Source organism: Halichoeres trimaculatus, unplaced genomic scaffold, assembly GCF_033239565.1.
Source record: "Halichoeres trimaculatus isolate MK-OKI-2021-1 unplaced genomic scaffold, fHalTri1.1 fHalTri1_scaffold_12, whole genome shotgun sequence".
Classification (NCBI taxonomy): Eukaryota; Metazoa; Chordata; class Actinopteri; order Labriformes; family Labridae; genus Halichoeres; species Halichoeres trimaculatus.
The window spans coordinates 17756222-17776544 of NW_027437190.1; the positions used below are offsets into that span (position 1 = coordinate 17756222).

Below are 20323 nucleotides of genomic sequence, written 5' to 3' on the forward strand. Positions count from 1 at the left end.
TTTCCTGACTTTCTATCTGCTGTACAGAGTGTGCTCGTCTCTGTGTGTACATGTGTTCTTGTGTATGTTTTCACATCAGGGCAGAACTCTCCCGTGTGTTATACAGTCGTACAAGGTGAAGAACTGATCTACAAGAGGTAACCTTCAAATACTTCTGCTGTGACCTGACACTTTATAGAAAATAAAATCAATTTGACTGCCTGGGGGAAGAGTCCCACCATTGAGCGGTGCTCCCCACCCCATTATAACAGTAGGGAGAACACCGATTTATTTTTCCCCATCCCCTGTGAAAATGGATGCACTAGATATTGCATTGTTATTATACTGTTATAAATCAATCAATCAAATTAAAAAGGCTTTTTCCCAAAACCTCCTCTGGAAAAAACAAGTTTTATCCAGGCTGGTCTTGTATTCAGACCAGTATTGTAGTTGGATTTTTTAGCGTCTGTGTAGTATAGTCTATACATGGGTAAATCATTTTACTTTATCTTACTAATGATTGTTTTATGTGGAGTTTACTGAGTTTGAAAACCACTAGTTGTTGAAATCTTGTATGTTGAACTCAGTGTTGGTTAAAAACATGGCTTCTTTTGTTCAGTTCTGTCAGATAAATCATGACTCAGTCTGCCAGCTACCAGGCCACCTTTTCTAATTGCATAAGAGAAAAGTAAACTTCATATGACTGTACTTATGAGAAATACTTAAAAAGATATTTTGACAGTAATACAGAAGAGTACCTTCAACTGAGTTTGATATAAAGGAGTGTATCTGTGAACAGAAAATGGTTTGAAAAACCTACTTCTCCCAGACTTTTTCCCTTCTGCTGATCTGTTCTGTCATCGCTTTGGTCTGCTTCACTCTGCTTGCTATCTCGTGCTGGAAGCATATGACTCAGAGTAAATGATTTTGTATGGGCCTCGTTCCAAACTGCTCATTTGTATGACTTTGATCTCTGTTGATTTTACATTTGTTTTTGCAAACCTTTGACCAAGGCCACTGCTAATCTCCTCATTCTTTGTGGCAAACACAGAAAAGGTTTGAGTCACTTTTTCTTTGGTTTTGACTTTGAGAGTTAAACAAAATTCCAAAACCAACGGGGCCGCTTTTTTCTTTGTCTTTCAAGTAACTTCTTCAAAGAGAACTTTCAAAAGATCATAGCATCTCTCTTTAGCCTTGTTAAACCACTCCCTGCTATGATTGTTTAGCTGGCAAAAACAAAATCCCCTCTGTGGAAAGATGTGTGTAAGTTGATCGGTATATAGTGTATTTAATTTGTGTGTGTGTGTGTGTGTGTGTGTGTGTGTGTGTGTGTGTGTGTGTGTGTGTGTGTGTGTGTGTGTGTGTGTGTGTGTGTGTGTATTGTCTACTTGAATATTAGTGAGCAAGATACCATGTTCATATCCTGCTATACCATCTCTCTGTCTGCTTGTCTATATATTAGATATTTGAGATATATGGGCTTGACATCATGTTTATAGGGTAGATTTAAAAAAAGAGAAAGAAATTGAATATGTGTAAAAGGAAGAGATGTTATGCTTGTATTTAGGAGAACGGAGTTCAGCTTTGGTGATGCATAACCCTGCAAGCCACTGCAGGAACAGCAGGGGGGTACGGTTCACACACGGCAGTGTATTGGTCAGATAGAGATAAAATGTACTAATGATAAGAAGAAAAAAACAGCTTGAGGGGAACAAATAGCAACAAACAGTAGAATTCAATAAACCCTAGAAAAAGTTACTTTGATGTAGTCTGGCAAAATAGTCCCAAAACAGAAGACAGCAGGGTGCCAAGAGGAATTCAAATCAAAAAACTTTTTTGGGGAGTCAAGTGAGGACATTTTGTTTTTATTTTTTTTACAACTTAACCCACAGTCATTAATTTGACTTATTGGTGAATCATTTTAATGTTAATGTATTATAAAGATATTATAATGTATCTTTACATGAAAACTGGACATAAGCTTCAAAACAAGTGTGAATAAAACTGAATTCCTTATAAGGAGAGGAATTTTTGTAATCTTTGCTTTAATATGGTGAAACAATTGATTACTGACTGCAGTTATTTTCTGTCAGCTTGGCTCCATCTGAAAGTATTGTTGTTTGCTCCCATTTGTTTCCTCCAAATCATATATTAAAGGTCCCATATTTTGCTCCTTTTCTGCAGTTTAATATGGATCATTGATGTCTTCATGAAATGGTAGTAACATGTTTTAGTCCAAAAAGTCAATACATCAAGCACAGCAGCATTGTTTCCAGGCTCTCATAGCCCCTCTGTTCAGAACGCTCAGATTTAGTGGGCGTGACCTTCATATGTAAATGAGCCACCGCTGATACCACCTTGCTCTTCTGCGTCACTGAGAGCGGCGCCATGTAACCATGACTACCGAGCTCCGAGTGCACAATGTTTAGAAAACAGTGAAGCTCGTTTACCGTAACATTACAGGCTAACCACAGCTAAAGTTAGCAGCTAAAGGGACAGTGAGGAAAAGCTCTTACATCTGCTCCACAGCACACAGCATTTAAAATACTCACATTTCCAGGGTCCGAGGTTTGTTGGCGGATGGATGATAATGCGCCTGGATTCAGGACCAGTCTATTTGCTAGCCCTCTGTTGTACTGTCCAAAGTTGGAAAAGCAGTCAGCTGTAAAGTGACTAGCACACACATGCAGAGAGATTTCTCTCCAGCAGTGGGGAGGGGATTTGGGGTATCTGTTCCGATGGACCACTCAGGTCAGACTTGCTCCTGATTGGTCAAAAAGGGAATCGCTGATGTCGGCAGATCCCTAAAATCCGAACAGCTCGTTTTAGGTCAGGACTTTACATTCACAAGCACTACTAAATACAGGTTTTATCATTAAATATCACATTTTGTGGGCTGGGAGGAAAGCCAAAGACCCACAAATTTCACTAAAAGACTTAATAAAGTGATTTTTGCATAACATGGGGTCTTGAATATTTGGGACACACACAATGAGACTTTTCACTGCATTGGGGGTCACTTGGTAAAGTAAAACAGTATAACAGAGTGTTGCCAGCTTTGAAAGGGTTGTTGGATGCAGAGATGTGAGATAATATCATCTAGGTGGAAGAATATGTAGGGAAAACAAAAAGGGCTCCTGAGTGCTTCCTTGATAAACCCCACATATGACATCATTAGTTTATGACACACAAACACACATTACATAAATTTGCTTTTAGCTTGGTTAAAACAGTTTTGATACAATGGTGGTTACACACCTAAAAGGAAATCTGTCTTTTATGAATAGCAAGCATTTATTTTACCATTCCAGTTCAGTATTGCTAAAGGACCAGGTGTTTAGACTTTGTCTGTTGTTGTTGTTGTTGTTTTTTCCATTTGACTGTAAATGTGCCATCACTAATCATATCGAAAAGTGAGGCTGTGTTGTTTCCCTGTGAGAAAAAAATAATCCAGTTGCATGGTTCGCAAAAAGGGACACAGATTCAGAGGGAGATTTTGGATGATGTGCCAGTGAATTGCTCCTTTATTTGTGATGCACATAAAAATGTTGATTACAATTCAAAGCCACTGTTCTCTCATTATCCCTGTTATGATGTGGATTAATTATCAATTAAACTCATGATCCCACAAATCTGTGGTGGATCTGCTGTGTATCATAGGATGTTATTCTCTGGATGATGAAGTAAATACACATCTCACTGTGCAAAGACATGCACATACACGCCTTGTTTGGTTTCCTGTGACGTCTTCCAACAGATGGAGCAAATACAAATCTAAATAGAGACTATCACACACTGATATGCAATGAAAAAAACAATAGAAGCACAAGCAAAGCCAACACGTTTACTGCACGCCGTAAATACAGACAGTGCATGGGGTTGTGCATCTCATCTGAATTTATTTACTTCTGTTACCATGCTCTCATACATGCCGTATTTCATATAGGGTTGTGTTTATGAGTGATTTTTCTGTCATTCACAGTTCAAACAGTATACTGGGGTATACCTTATCCAAGATCTTTTCTCCCAGCAGGTGATTCAGTAATGGGTTGCATGTCATAGCTGTGAGAAACAGAATAATAGACATTAAGCTTCTCAGTTCAAACACTTTTGGTCAGCCGGACTAAACCGAGAATTAAGTGTAAACCTTATCAGGGTTTTTTTTTTTTTTGATAAAGTGGACTTCTGTGTTCAGGGTAGAAAATACTTTGAAAATATTCAAAGGAACATTTGATTTATGTGTTTCTTAAAGGGAAATCCACAAATGATTATTTAACAAAGGCAAAGTCAAAGTCTGATCCGTAGAAAAAGTTGATAGTTGACAGAGTGATGACATACCATATTCATAGACAGTAGTCTTCAGTCCAAGAGAGCAAACAAAACGCCCTAATGGAGTGCTCAACTTCCAGCTGTAATGTTCAAAGGATGTTTCCAGCTCTGAAAAACGCTCTGTTTGCAGGAAACAGTAATTTATATGGTTTCTTTTCATGTCTGTCAGCATGCCTGTGCAGGTGCTGTCTGTGTCAGAACCTACATGCACTTGCAGTAAAATCATATAAAAAGTTAATGTGAAAGAAGACAGGTATGAACAACAAAGAAAGCGCCCAGAGACAGTAGAGAGGGATGGGAGCAGATGGATAAGGATGGGGAGAAGAAGAAGAAAAGAAGAATTGCAAAGATGGGTTTCCTGCAGAAATTAAAGCACCCTAAGCAATGTGTCAGAGCTTGGACTTCTTAGACTGTGATTATGCAAGGAAATGAACAGTCAGCATAGTTTTACAGTACAGGGTTCCTAACTGGCTTTTAAAACTGCAGACTCCGCCTGTTGAGCCTGTAGCACACTCTGCACCCAACATTTTTACATTTGGTTTCACATTTTGCTTTTGCATTGCGGAGTGGCTCGCTAGAATCTAAACTTCCTGTGGTGTGGTGCATTGTATTTCAAAATCATTAGCTTGTTTCTAACGTAACAGGTCAATCAAAAGTAATGCTTTTAATCTATGTACTTATTGTGGGCGACTGAAGCTGAGTGGTGCTGTCAGTCATCCCTCAACAGGAGGGTTGGAGGTTTGATGGTGGGCCCTGCCGGCCACCTGAAAGGACAAATGTGACAGAAAATATAGAAGTGCTTTGTGTGGTCTCATGATTAAGGAAGGCACTGTTTAAACACAGTCCATTCACTTTTTATTAATTACACTTCAGTCAGGACGCCTAAACGTACACCTCATCAAGTGTTTTTGATCAAGGGAACTTCTGTCTAGTCAACAGTTAATTCTTTCTAAAAGGAAAAACATTTGGCAAATTTTCAAAGTGGCTCAAAATGTTAGGTGTGAAAAAGAGTTTTGAAATATTCAAAGAAATATTTGTTTTTTTGTTCTTCACACTTCAATCAAGACTGCTGTAAACTTTGTACATTCAAAACAAATTGAGTGTAGATCAGAAGATAAAGCAACAAGCTTTGCAGGTACTCATCTGTTGGAAAAAAAGTTGAAAAAGATCTCTTCCTTTCTGGCAGCTCTGAAGTGGTTTTATTCATGCCTGTGGAACATCAGCAAAGCTCTTATTATCCTTTCTTCTTTCTCTCTTTGAATCAACAGCATTCTCTGACAAAAAATTATTTTGTCATATTGTCCCATGCTAATTTTCTTCACTTGGAGGCCATCTTGTAGTATTGATTTTCTGATGTCCTGAATAGCATGTTTTCACTGAACATTTGAATTGTATCCTGTATAGCCTTGTGATTTTTTTCCTCTCCTTTTATTCAGTTTTCTTCCTTTTTAAGGACTTGAGTTTAATAGTGCTCACTATCCTCTCAGCCAAAGCGCTAACGCTGAAGTGGTTCGGGAACCTTGAGATTGTAATTAAACGGTGAACTGCGCAAACAGAAAACATGGGAAAAAAATAACATGGAAGTGCCAAACTTTGATTGAATTGGGATGATGATGAATAGAAAGAGATTGTAAGACTGAGGTTGCTTGCTTGTTGTTGAAATAAAACATGGTCGTCAAACATTGTCTGGGTTATAAAAGCAGTAGCATAGCTCAAGCATGGGTATGTATATACTATACAGTATTTACCTGGTAACATGTACTGCAGATCACTAAGAAGAAATGCTCAGATCTTCATCAGTTGAAATGGGTTAGCAGAATCAGAGGAACTTTTTCAGAATGGAATAAAATGTGTATTGAGCTCTATGTGGTTCTGTCAGCTCTGTTGAAGCAAATTACCCCTAAATCAAGACATCTTTATTTTCAGTAAATAAGCTCATGTGTAAGATCATTAGAAATGTATGACGTTGACAGTCAAGTGTAATGCAAAATGTATACTGCAGGTAAATGTTTAAATATAGAAACTTTCTTATTCAAAATGAAATGAGACACAGGAACAAAGAGCAGTGTTAATGCTCTAATTAGACAAAACCAATTAAAGAGAGGAGCAATGATAGAAAAGAACATAATTACCAAAGATAATAACCCTTGACGTCATGGACAGCATATGTCTGTGGACATACACATAAACACACAACACAAAGATGGCAATAATTAAAGATAAAAGTGCATTAGTTAAACTTTTGATGTGTCCCCAGAAATGAACTTGTGTGTAGATGATTTTCATCTGGGCATGATTTATAATTCTCCTTCTTTTCTTTTCTTTTTCTTTTTCTCTCTCTGCAGGTTGGGGAGAGGCAACACGTGCTGGTCACAGAGGAGTCATTTGATGCCCAATACTATGTTGCTCATAACAAGTTCTACGAACAGGTAGGTTTAATGTTACAGACTGCATAATAACTGAGGTGCGTCCTCTTACCTTCGATAATTCCAGGATGACTTGAACTTTTCACAGAATCTTCGTGAGTTGTCAATGTTTTTATTCAGGCACCAGTCTATGTTAAAGGTCCCATATTATGCAAAAATCACTTTATTAAGTCTGTTAGTGAAATTTGTGGGTCTTTGGCTTTCCTCCCAGCCCACAAAATGTGATATTTAATGACAAAACCTGTACTTAGTAGTGCTTGTGAATATAAAATCCTGACCTAAAATGAGCTGTTTGGATTTTGGGAATTTGCCGACGTCAGCGATTCCCTTTTTTGACCAATCAGGAGCAAGTCTGACCTGATTGGTCCACCGAAGCAGATACCCCCCGAACCCCCTTGCCTCCCCTCTGCTTTGTTTTTGGCTGTGAACAGCCACATTGTTCCATGCACAAGCTTCCCATTTCAAAAGAAGACAAGACTGAGTGGCTAGAGTTCATTTATGAGGGAAACGTGCCAGCTACACTCAGTAAAACTGTACATGTGTGTGCTAGTCACTTCATGGCCAAATGCTTTTCCAACTTTGGACAATACAACAGAGGGCTAGTGAATAGCCTGGTCCTGAATCCACGGGCATTACCAACCATCCACCAACAAACCTCAACCCTGGAAATGTGAGTATTTTAAATGCTGTGTGCTGTGGAGCAGATGTAAGAGCTTTTCCTCAGTGTCCCCCTGTCTCTGTGTTAGCTTCAGGATGCTAACTTTAGCAACGGTTAGCCTGTTGTTTTAGCCTGTGATGTTAGGGTAAATGAGCTTCGCTGTTTTCTAAACTAAGAGCTCTTGGTGCCGCTCTCAGTGACGCAGAGCGGGGCGGTATCAGCGGTGGCTCATTTACATATGAAGGTCACGCCCACTGCTGCTGCTGTGCTTCATTTATTGGCTTTTTGGACCCAAACATGTTACTACCATTTCATGAAGACATCAATAATCCATATTAAACTACAGAAAAGGAGCATAATATGGGACCTTTTACTACTTCAAAGCAAAGTAATGTACTACTGGTCGTGTTTTAATCATATTTACATGTTGCAGCATTTATAAATTTGAGTATATTTATTCCTCTATCCTGCGCTTGGTGATCAACCATTGAAATGAAGTCAAGCCAACCAGGCTGTTATGAATATCTGTTTGCTGGGACAAGTCTTCACACTTGATGTTTGTTGACACCTTACACAGAATGAATCTTTAAATAGTTGTGTTGGCCCCAGACTCAATCCATCATCCAAAGCATGCATTTGTAAAGCTGCAAATGAATCTGCATTTGATGAAGATTTTTCATGTGTGAAGCTGATCCAACCCTTCCTCGTTTTCACACACACTAAATCAGATCAGAAGCTTTGCTTTGCATGTCACAGGAGTACTCTCAGCAGGTGTCACAAGCTTAAGCTTGTATTGACTAAAGTAGGTTACCTATAATATCACACACACACCAAGATACACACTCACTCACACACACACCCTGCGGTGTTCATGAGAGCGTTTTAAGGCTGATAGCGGCACTACTTTTTTTTTTTACTGTACTAACATTAAGGTCAGCCCTAAAGACATGAACATTCCATCCTACACACATGCAGCTGTTCAAACTCACACACACACACACATGCACACACACACACGCACACACAAACATCCGCATGGCTTCAAAGACCCTCTCTCAACCTGTGAAAAATTTACTTTAGAACATCTTCAAATAAATCAATTTCCTCCTGCTTTAACCATCATCAGAAACATGTTTGAAGTTATGCTTTTTATTAGCAGGGAGGGCAGGGGCTGGTAATAATTTTTCCTCCCTTCCACTTTCCTCTCCTCCCCTCCTCTCCACCCCCTTTGCACCTCCTTCTGCAGGCTATAAACTTTAAGTTCCCAGTGTCACTCAGTTCATGTGTGTGTTGAGCAAACTCCTTCACGCATGTGTGCAGTCGTGCATATGCAGGCATGTATGTCATGTGTGTTTTAGTTCACTGTAGTCTAGAAGAGAGCTTGCTGGCATGTTTGATGTTTTCCTGGTCCCATATTCTGGGAGAGGAGGATATTAAGTATTTAGTCTGAGCTCCTAAATCACTCTCTGTCTTGAAAAGAAAGAACATGAAACATTATGTACTAATATGTTCCTGAATCTGTCCCTCCAGGGGATAAATCATCCAATCATGTAAACTGTACATCTACAGTAGATCTGTGAGTCACACTGGAACCCGTACCGTATTCTCAGTCCTTTATACAGAATTTATGTGCCGTAATGTAATCACCCTCTGTAAAGCATCATCCTTTAATGCCATAAAATAGTGTTGATCAAAATACAGAGACAATCCATGATGTCTATCCTTTCGGCAGGGAGGAATGGGTGGTGAAGGGGTAGAAAAAAAGAGAGGTCAAGGTCAGCCGTGAAGTAAAATGAGTTGTCAGAGCAGAGACAGGGAAAGAAAAGGGTAGAGAGGAGGAAGGTGTGTGGGTTGAAGGATGTGAGGAATATGGGAGAGAAAAAGGTGCAAGTGTGAACAAATGGCCTAGTTTCCATTTTACACCATCGGACAGATATCTATCCTGACGGATATAATCGGCACCCAGCCCACCTGTGTGCGTGTGTGTGTGTCTGTGTCTATGTGTGTGTGTGCACCAGTTGGTAGCTAGATGAGGAAGTAGGAGGGGGGTTCCCACTGAAATCAGACGAGCTCTTTCATCATTTAATCACCCTGTAATGGGCCTCAAATGACCCTCACCCACACACAAACACTCACCTACCTCCCCCTCCAGCCCTGCCGATTTACTCCTCTGCTCTCAGCCTGGACGCTCACTCTATCCACACACACACACACACACACACACACACACACACACACACACACACACACACACACACAGTGGTCAGAGTGTCGAGCAGCAGGTGTAATGATTAGGCAGGTGTGGCGCAGACTGTGTGTTGGTGTGTGTATGTGTGTGTGTTTGGCCTGTTCTTGGTCTCCTATCATATTCTACCAGCTGGATAAAGACTGACAGATTAACACTGAGCCAGGCTTGCTTCTGCCTTCACAGCAGTAACACTCCCTCCACCAGTTCACATGCTCTCTTCTGCCCAGTCAGTAGCTTAGCCCTGCAGAGCTGCGTAATGGTTAGACAGACCACCACACGATCTGAATCAGCATGTAACCACCCCACTGAGGCGTACTTGGCCAAGACATCGAATCCCCAACAGTCCAAGGTTACTCCCCTGCTTCTTCTCCTGTCATTGGATTCTTTGCATGGAGAAAAAAGACTGAGCAATGAATGTAATGAGTCATATTTATACAGTTTTAAACATGGTCTTTTTACTGGATTGATTCACGTTTAAAGTTCTAAAGAAACCCCCTTCTTACAGCTTACTTGTATAATGATTCTTGAAGCTTTTATGACTTAAGTTTTAAATCCCACCAACAATCAAAACACTAGTTTTTCTCTTAGAGTTGATAGGAAAAAGTGCAGAAGAAAAGGAATCAGTCAGGACTTCTAATGCAACAGAATATGTCATCTGTCAACTTTGTGGTTGGTTTGAAAATGGTTTTGAAAGGGAAATGATTTGCATATGATCTTTATTTACGGGAGTAGGTCATTAAGAACAAATTCCATTTCACACTAAGCCATAATTATAAGTCTTTGTTTTCTCTTCCCTCCTGCTGTGATCAGCCGAGATTTATAGTTGCCATGGTGAAATAATAAGACAAACCAGCAAATCCCTCTGGTTTATCTCACAGTTGTTGCCGTAGTTTTTTGACCTTGGGGGCTTCTATAAATGGGATTGAAAACACTCAGCCCTGTGTTTTTTTGGCATGCAGGCAGGGACTCGCTGAATAACAATGTGGGGGAGCGTTGGGGAAAGCAGCTCTGATCAGCAGTTAATTGAGAATTTAATTGACAGATGTGAAGAGACGTGCAGAGGGATTGTTATTTGGTGAAGTAACCAGTTATAAAGCTCTGCTTTTGAAACACAGCAAGATGCTGGATTTTTATCTCTGGTCACTCAAATGCAGCCACTTTACAACACAGCACTTTTGTCTGCTTTTTTAGACATCTCATGAACCTCACTTACCTTCTGTTTTTGAAAGAAAAATATTTTAATTTTTGTTGTAGTGAAGGTGTAACTCCATGGTCCCCACCAAATACGCCAAGAAATTAACTGTGAGTTTTGAGGTTTTCAAGAACAGTAGCATCATGAAGTCCCTCTCCTGTTTTGCAGGTGCTGGTTCCTCAAAGGCCTGAGTTCAAAGGGAAGATGATTGAGGTGGACATCTATGAGGCAGGAAAACACTTCCTTAAAGGCCGGCCGGTAGAGGACAGTAAGCCATTCACACCGTCCATCGCCACACCACTTCAGAAAGGAGAGGTGTCTGGTCTGATGCAGGTAAACAAACGCAACATGCACACATGCTTATGCTGTGAATCCCATTTTATAAATTCAATACCACATTGTTACTACAGCACTGTAAAACGTTGTTGACATGTCTTGCATAAAAATGTTACTGGCTTGTTTGCAAAGGAGATGTAACAAAGTGTGATCGTCAGAGTGGTCTGGAACATTAAAATAGGATGTGATGTTTACATAAAGCATAAAAAGCTACTGAACATATAGAACTTAAATAAACTCAGTAGGACCTACAGGTCAAATGAATGCCAGTTTTAATAACTAATATCAAGCTGTGGGTGGAATTCTACTATGAAAGATCTGTTTACAGTAGTTATCTTTGTTAGGGAATTAGTGTAAGTTGTTTACATGAAGGTATGAGCAGCAGCATCATATGGGCTATCTTCAATTGAAGCTTCAGTTGATAGAGTTGACATTAATCACCTTTGTTTTTTAGTTTGTGTATTTATTTGTTTGTTATTATGTTTGTTTTTTTCCATAACTCTGTCGCTGTTGTCCAAGTCACAATCCCAGCTGAATGGTTTAATTCATCTTTGTCTGTGTATAGTTTAGTGCAGGGCAGTAACCTTTGCATGGCAGCTTTAAACTGCTGACTCTGTGTCCCAGAAAATACATCTGTCTCTATGTAGTACAGCTTTGCAGGTGAATTTAAACCAGGGGTTCTCAGACTTTTAGACCATGGACCCTTTCCAGGTGAGATATTTTCCCAAGGATCCTCCCTTTATCTTCACATTCATTAGCACAATATGAATACTATGTAATAATCAGCTATGTAGTTCTTTGGAATAATAGATTTAGGCTACATTTCTAGTTTTAAGATAATTCATCTCATAAGCTTTGGTAAACTGTTTGCTCTGAGATGCTTCTTGATTGGAGGTTTTTTTTATTGTTTTTTGTTTTATTCTGTCGTGCACTGTGAAGTAATACACATGTGATCATATCAAAGTTGATCTCATGGCACAAAACTACATTCAGTATTGAGCAGGAGTATTGTAAAACATTGCTGATTTTATTGTCTTGTTTTACAAATGTTATGAATGATTCTGAAGACCCCCAAGCTATGGAGCTATGGTTCGCTGACCTCTGGGGGTCCTGGGAACTCACTTTGAGAATCACTTATTTAAAGTGTTGTATATCTGTTCAGCTTCCACTTTGCGTTATCAAAACTGTATGTGTGTGTGTGTGTGTGTGTGTGTGTGTGTGTGTGTGTGTGTGTGTGTGTGTGTGTGTGTGTGTGTTTTTTTTTTTTTTTGCGTGAGTGTGAGTGTGAATTGCTCTGCATTTTTTTTAATCCGTGTTCACTTCTGCAGTTTGTGAGAAAGCTCCAGTGTACCAGGCGTGAGATAAGTAATTTAAGATAAGCTGTGGCTGGCTAAACTGTCCTCTGTCGTGAGTTTCAACTCACACACACACACACACACACACACACACACACACACACACACACACACACACACACACACACACACACACACACACACACACACACACACACACACACACACACACAACAGCATGTTAATGTATCTGTTTCACTGCATGTTATTTTTCACTCTGACTAGCTGTAGCTTATAGCTCAGGACTTGGAGCCACAGAGCAGAATATGATACACTTTCTAATTTCACACTCCATCAGCCTTTACTGCCAGACTGAGAGGGAGGGGACCTGAGGAACAGACAGAGACATGAGGGAGAGAGAGAGGGCGACACTGATGAAGAGGAAAGCAAGCAGAGAGAGGGGTGAAATGGATGGCAGAGAATGAGATAAAAAGAAAGAGAGAAAGGTTTCACACAGGGCCAAGCGACACATCACTTAGCACTGAAAAGTTCAGCAGTGAGGACCAGACCTTGTCAAACTAGTTGCCTTATAAAGTCAGCAGGCCATACAGCAACACAAGCTACCATTTATTTTTCCCTGCTTACTTTCTCCAGCACTCAGTTTGTAGCACTTGGAAAAACATGCACAGGTTACAAATGTTTGAGAGAAAATATCACGAAAGAGACGACTGATATACGAGATTGTAAACACTCCTTATATCTCACATATCTCTGTCCATTTTAGCTAGCCAGTCTACTTTGAACTGTGTTTTAGGATGTTCATTTACTGGAAAGTTTGTGGAATTTCACTTGGGATGATAAAAAGATTCAACAGAGTCGGTAGATTACAAAAAAACAGACTCAGAGGTGAACAGAGCATATTTAAATTTAGGATTTTACAGATCTGTAAATTTAATTACATTTATATGCCTCAGCTGCTCTGCTTTTCATATCAACAATCAACATATTCTCATTAGGGATGCACAGATACTGATCCAGGTATTGGGTATTGGTGGATGGATGCCCCTCAAAGCTGGATTGGTATCGGTGGGAAGGGGCTGATCCCTTGTGCCGATCCAGCAGGGTGTCTGCGGGGTCTTAAAAAGTATCAAAAGTTGATAAGTCAGTTGTGGGAAAATTTAGACCCTTAAAAAGTATGAAAAATCCTAATATTATGAGGTATTAATTTTTATTGGTATATAAGCTTTGACTCCAAAAGTATCTATGAATATTTATTTTCCTTCTTGCGACTGTTACAAACTAACCTGACATGCTAGACAGATAGTTCCTTCTATCCACCATGGAAATAGTCCATCTGGTTTCGAAAATGTTCTCAGGGTCTGAACCTTCAAAAATAACCGCACCTTGTGATTGGACAATCATTCTGCTCGTCACACTCATCATAGACCAGCGTGTGCTTGTTTTGGAACTAATTTTCTTTATTCAAATCAACTTTTTACTGGATACAATGCAACGAGATTGGGTATTAATCAGTACAGTTACGTAGCGCTATTGTTTGAAACGTGACAACAAGCAAAGGTGTAATTTTGTGAGGTGTGAGCTATATGTATCGCTAGCAGCCCAGCATACCTGTAGGCTAATGTGACAACAAACTCAGTTCATACAGTACTTTAAAAAGCCGTCCGTAAGTAGCGCTGATAGAAAGCAAATAACACAATCTTAAGCACATGTGCTAAATTTGATAATGGTAAAATAAATACCTGTGTGTTTTTTCTGCACGTTGGCCTTGAATAACTGCTGTTACTTGTTGTGGTGATGGGTATGTCAATTAATCTGTCCTAAGTTTCATTTATTCTTTCAAGCTTTATTCCTTCTCAGCTTATCTAATGTATGTTAAAATGCAAACTACAATTGTCAAAGATTGGTTGCTAACAACATCTTTAAGTTGCGATAAGGTCTTAAGACTTTTTGAAAGGTTTTTATAAATGTCTTAAAAAGGTATTGAATGTAACCTCAGGATTTCAGCATATAGCCTGTCCAGGCAACCAGCTTTCTCCCTTTTCTTTTTTACTGGCGCTCTTGGATACTTGATTTGGAATTGATGCACTTTCTTTTTTTTTTTTTTTTGCTGAATTGCCAGTCTACAAGGTAAAAATTATAACAATTGAATATTAATTTCTGCACATTCTGAAGCATGATTTTTACCAAACTGCTGGTAAACATTTGAATATTTTATTGTTTAAATAGATTTTAACTTCAGTAACTCCATATACTCATTTTTGCCTTTTACTTAAAACATTACCAGTCTAAGGAGGACATGCAGGTTATTAGTAAACACTGGTATCGGATCAGTATTGGTTGATACTCAAAGCCCAGGTATCGGTATTGGAACTATAAAAGTTGAGTCGATGCATCCCTAATTCTCATATGATGCATAAAGAAAGGACTTCCTAAAATGCTGCACATGATATGTGTTTTAGCCCATATCACCCTCATTGTCACCTCTTGATGGCAGAGGAGTGACAATGGATCTTAGTGCTCACAGATGAGTGACCTAATGGCTTGGAAACATCTGCAAGCTATGCACACACACACACACACACACACACACACACACACACACACACACACACACACACACACACACACACACACACACACACACACACTCAGCCACAGTTGCAATACAGCCCTCTGGTTTATGTGATGTCCTTGACATCAATGTGCCAGTTCTGCATTCAGTGTTATGTCTAAGTGGAGAGGTCTGATTGGACAGACACACACATGCATTCTGTACAATCTGACACTAAAATGTATACAAAGAAGCCAGATTAGGATACACACACTGCATACGCACTTGTGAGTTGTCAACAGATATTTCAAGATCAGGTATTCTTTAAGTGACTGCATGAGTCCACCACACACTGGGCTGTGTGTGTGTGCATATGTATGTGTGAGTGTGATGAATGAGTGATTAAGAGAAGGCAGATTGATGCTCACCCCCATGTCTCGCAGTGGAGACTATAATTACGGGCTTTTGTCAGAGAGCGAGAGAAAAACAGAAGAATAACAGAGCAAGAGGAGAGAGTGATTGTGTGAGGTCCATGATAGCTGTGTCGCTGATAGACAGTTGGAGGCCAGGCTGTATCCTTTCATCTAAGATGCAGAGGAGGGCTGTGAGACAAAGTGAAAGACAGAAAGAGGGTTGGATATGTCAGTGATTTGATAGGCAGAGAAGTCCGCCAAGGTCTGTAATGTCCATTTGTGGAAAAGGAACAAAGAGAGAGATCTATCATTTCACAGATGGAGGGAGGAATGATTGCACAGCAGCCAGCATCCATACTGATGTGCACTGAAATGAAGCAATATGGACGAATTGAAAGATGAATGGATTTATAGAGTGGTGGCATGTAAAAGCTTGTGTGGATGGATGGACCTGAGAGTGGACAGATAGATATGGATAGATATGGAGACGGTGATGGCTTAGATACACTCAGCTGATGGATGGGCAGATGAACGGATGCATGGATGTGTGAATATGGACAGGTGTAGGAATTATGGATGGATGAATGAGTAAAGAGGATGGATTCAGTGATCTAATGGTACTCTGCTCTTTGTGTGTAGCCCAATAATGCTGTGTTGAGCTCCGCGGTTCATAGAAAGCGAAGATCTTTATTAGTTTCAAGGCGTTTTCATTTGTGATTTCTTTTTCTTAATGTGCTAATGAAGTTTTTGTTTATGTTTTTGTTTGACAAAAATAACAGCTAACAGGTCTTGTACATGTCTGCAACCAATGATCATGTTTTCTCTTTCATGAGTCTTAAATTAGCAAAGAGTTGTTCAGTGAAAAAAAAGTCTGACATCTGTGAATCTATTTTCCTAGAGTGATGTACTGTTTTAGTCATACTAAAGTTACTGCTTAAACAAGGGGTGGCCAACCTGCAGCTCAGGAGCCGCATGTGGCTCTTTGCCTTTCTGTGTGCGGCTCTTCGATCCATTCATAAAAATATATATATAGTTAAGAGTAGTGGTGTGCCGATCAATCTTAAATACTGATATACTAATGCCAATGTTAGGATCAGTGTTGATCAATGTTTGGGTCTACAGATTGATACTTAAGTTTCAGTTTCTCTTCTCTAGTACAAATTTAAACACACTAAAAAACACCATAAATCTTGCTTTGAAAGTTGGTAATGTATTGATTTTCATTTTTTGTCATTTCTTTAATGTGTGAGAGGAAGTGTGTTTGTAAGACCCCCTGCGTGACGTGGCTCTCTGTAGTACCACAGTCATTTTTGTGGCTCTTGGTCTCTGACTGGTTGGCCACCCCTGGCTTAAACACTTCTTTACAGAAGGGGAAGAGTCATACATCTTGCATTCAAAATGTTGAACTAGCAAATTTCCAACATTTTGTTTGAGATTATCTGGAAGTGGGAGCCTCATTTCATCAACCAGGTTTACACAATAACTGGCTAAACCTTTTTTTTATATAAAATAAAACAGGAGACTACTTTTCCAGTGTTGTACAATGTTTTCACTGGTTTCTGAAGTAATACTTTTTAAGTGTCTGTCAATAAAACCTGTCAACCTATTATAAACTAAATGGGGTGATCTGCTTCCCTTCTGCTACATTAAAAACCATTTCTCACTAACCCTGATGGAAATGCTGGGGCATGGACAACACATTAGTAACATTGTGTTTGTGTTGTGTTACTTTCCATCCCCCGTCTTGTCCTTGATTTTTTATCTGTTTTTAAAATTTTGCCTTTCTGCCCGTTTTTCCTGCCTTCCCTGATGTCTTTGTGTGGTGTGACATGTTCATTAATAGGCCTTGATGTTTTGCCATTTTATTTCATGAAACAAGACCAAGGTTTTCGAAAAATGTTCTTTTATTGATATGGATGACATCTCCTCCACCGTCCTCTCCCTCTCTCCATTACTCTTAGAGTCTCTCCCTCCTCTCTTTCTTTCTCTTTCCCTGTCAGCCCTTCATTCATAGAAACAGCACTTTCCGCAGAAAGGGAAGGACAGTAATGAGTCTTTTTAGTGGGACACAATAGCAGAAAAAGCACTCAACAGCATGGTGAAGGAAAGAAAAAGAGAAAGTATCTTCACTGGTCCTCATCCTCAGATGAAATTAAATGATAGAAGAGGAGGAAAAGGTGGGGTGGGGGTGTGAGTGAGAGGCCAAAAAATGAAGCAAGAATGAAAGAGGGAGCGAGGTAGACGGAGAGATCAGGAGACAGAAAAGCAGCTTGAGTGCCATCCAATAATCAGCTCCTTTCACAGCATACTTTCTCAAGGAGACAGAGAGAATAGGAGAAAGACAAGAAAACAGCCATGCTCCCTCCACAAGACAGCAAATTGAGAGCTCGTATGAAAGACACAGAGAGAGAATGGAAAGCTCTAGGACGGACATAGAAATGTGTCCCTCGGTGACCATAAATTGACAGAATAACAAAAAAATGGAGGTGAATGGACCAATCTCTACAGTGGTATTACGTTTTCAAGACTCTTTTCCTACTTTTCTGTTAGGCTGGTGTGGGGCTTAGTTTCTCAGCCCCCGTTGAGTTTCTCTTTCGCTCTCATCACATTTTATGTTTCTTTTTTTCATCTCATTGGTTTATTCTGTCTTTCTCCCTCTTTAAGTCCTCTTACATCAGTTTCCTCACAGCCTTCCTTCTCACCTCCATCCTGTGTCTTCTGTTTGTGTTTTTTTACTTCTTTGGCATCAGTTGATGGAAAAAGGGGAATATAGGAGAACATATAGCCAATTTTAAATGGTATCTTAAATTTTCTCGTACAAAATGAGTGGGTGAGATTGCTGGTATTTTGCATCATAGTTCTTAGTGTACAGAGACTCAGATTCACAACAATATACAGCAGGTTTATTGGTAAAGCATGGCTTATTCACAAACACACACACACATGCATGCACACAAATCCTTGACACACACACACACGCTAACACACATACATCATATATACATACACGCCAATGTACAGACTCCCTGGTGTGTTTGGCGGGCTCCTACTGCCCGCAGGCTGTGTGATACACCAACTATACACACATGATCGTCATGTAGACAAATTATACACGCATATAAAACACAGACAAATAGACACAAGGCATTACACGTGAACCAAAATGAGCATTTCACCCCAAACATCTGAAAGGCTCTGTGTTGACATGTAACTGCTCTGTATTGTTGCTTTGATGTTGCGTTATGTACGCTGCATGTTGTCATCTGTATTGTCAGAAAATAACAAAAAAAAATCAAAGATTAAGCTGTCTTTCATTGCTGGGATACAGTTAATCCTCTCAAATCTATTTTTAACTTATTTTTCTTTATCTGAGATGTCAAAAGGTTTAGCTTGGCCTTTGCATGACTTTGTTTACTCCGGTAGCAAATAATTTGCCTAGCTTTCCAAACAGCAGGCGTAGCTATTTTAAGCATTTCATTTAGCATGTCAAATTGTATTACATGGCCTGTGCTTTGTGTTTACTGGAAGAGCCAAAGTCATAGTTACAAAGAGACAAATGTTCAGCCATCAAAAATATCAGTCGTGTCTATTTCCAGTTTTCTTAGCGTACATGTCAAATGGCATTATGCAGCCTCATTCTGTGGGTTTAAAAAGGCAGAGGTTTTACTTTGCTGGTGCTCTGTTTTGTTTGCTTTTGAACAACAGATGGAGGATGTAAATAAGCAATCCCTCATCTACGCTCAAGATATATAAGAGTATGCATGTTTTTTCTTAGTCTTTATCTCCTTGTTATCATGAAATTATAATTTCCACAGCACTGGCCATAGAAAGAACTCTTGAGTAACAGTATATGGCAGACAACTCTCAAGATGGCTCTGTTTTGTGTCACGTTGACCCTTCTTTTAAGCTCAACAGGCCCTGCAGTTTGGTATAAAAAAAGTATTGTGCTGCTGTTCATTGTTGTTGTACAGTGAGACTTATTTACAACTCAACATAGAAGAGTTTCTTCAAAAGAGTCTTTAGAGGTAAAGTGTGTAAGTATTTAATTTTCTAATGGAGGCCAAAGCACAAAGTTATACTCGAGATTTTGATTTTGCTTCTTTTTGTGGTTTGGGTTGAAACCATTTGGGACTCTTCTGATATGGGGTTTGACTCCTACAACTTTCTGTTGGCCTCAGTTGGCCTGTTTCAGCTTTAATTGTACCCCTGAAATTTTTTCACCAGTTTTAAATTTTTCTACTGATGTTTTAATAGACCACAGAGATAGCAGTCCTTGACACCTGAAAAGTTTCAGATGGGTTTCATTTCAGCGGTGTCATCAGCCCTCCACGATTCCAGACTCAGGGAAACATGATGATACTTCATCTCCAGTGGCACTACCTGGAATGGGTAGTATCAGATTGCTCTCTCAGGGCTGTAACAGAAAGTTACTTGATACAATATTTGATTAAATATTCCTGGTTGTTGAACAATCACCTCAGGCCTTTTACTTTTTCACTCAAAGGTGAAACAAAGCCACGGCTGAGGTAACAAATGAAGGTAGTGTATCAAAAAAAAAGTTCTGCTTTCTGAGACAGCTAAAAGTGGATAAATTCATACCCTCAACATGTAAACTAAATCTTTCCACCTTTAAGTCTTCAATTTTTGGTAATTATGTTTCCCACTGTTAAAAAACACTAGGGATGGAATGGTTCACAAAAAGCATGGTTTGGTTCTTGTCACGGTTTTATGGTCATATTTTTTGGTTTTGTTTGGTGTACATTGTTATTGTTTTTAACACCCCAGATTATCATGTACCCTAATAATCTACTATTAACGGATTATTTTTAATCACTTATGTCATGTATTGTCATGAAAAACCTGAAAGAATGAGGC

At 39.4% G+C, this 20323-nt stretch overlaps 1 protein-coding gene across 2 annotated transcripts in view; it reads left to right on the plus strand.

Moving 5' to 3' along the window:
• The window catches only part of cdkal1 (CDK5 regulatory subunit associated protein 1-like 1), a 260221-nt gene that overhangs the window by 231554 nt on the left and 8344 nt on the right, over window positions 1-20323 (plus strand). For both annotated transcript variants that reach the window (XM_074682552.1, XM_074682553.1), the window contains exons 13-14: window positions 6654-6737; window positions 11001-11165. In XM_074682552.1, coding sequence (XP_074538653.1) covers window positions 6654-6737; window positions 11001-11165 — 249 coding nt within the window. The remainder of the gene's footprint in view (window positions 1-6653; window positions 6738-11000; window positions 11166-20323) is intronic.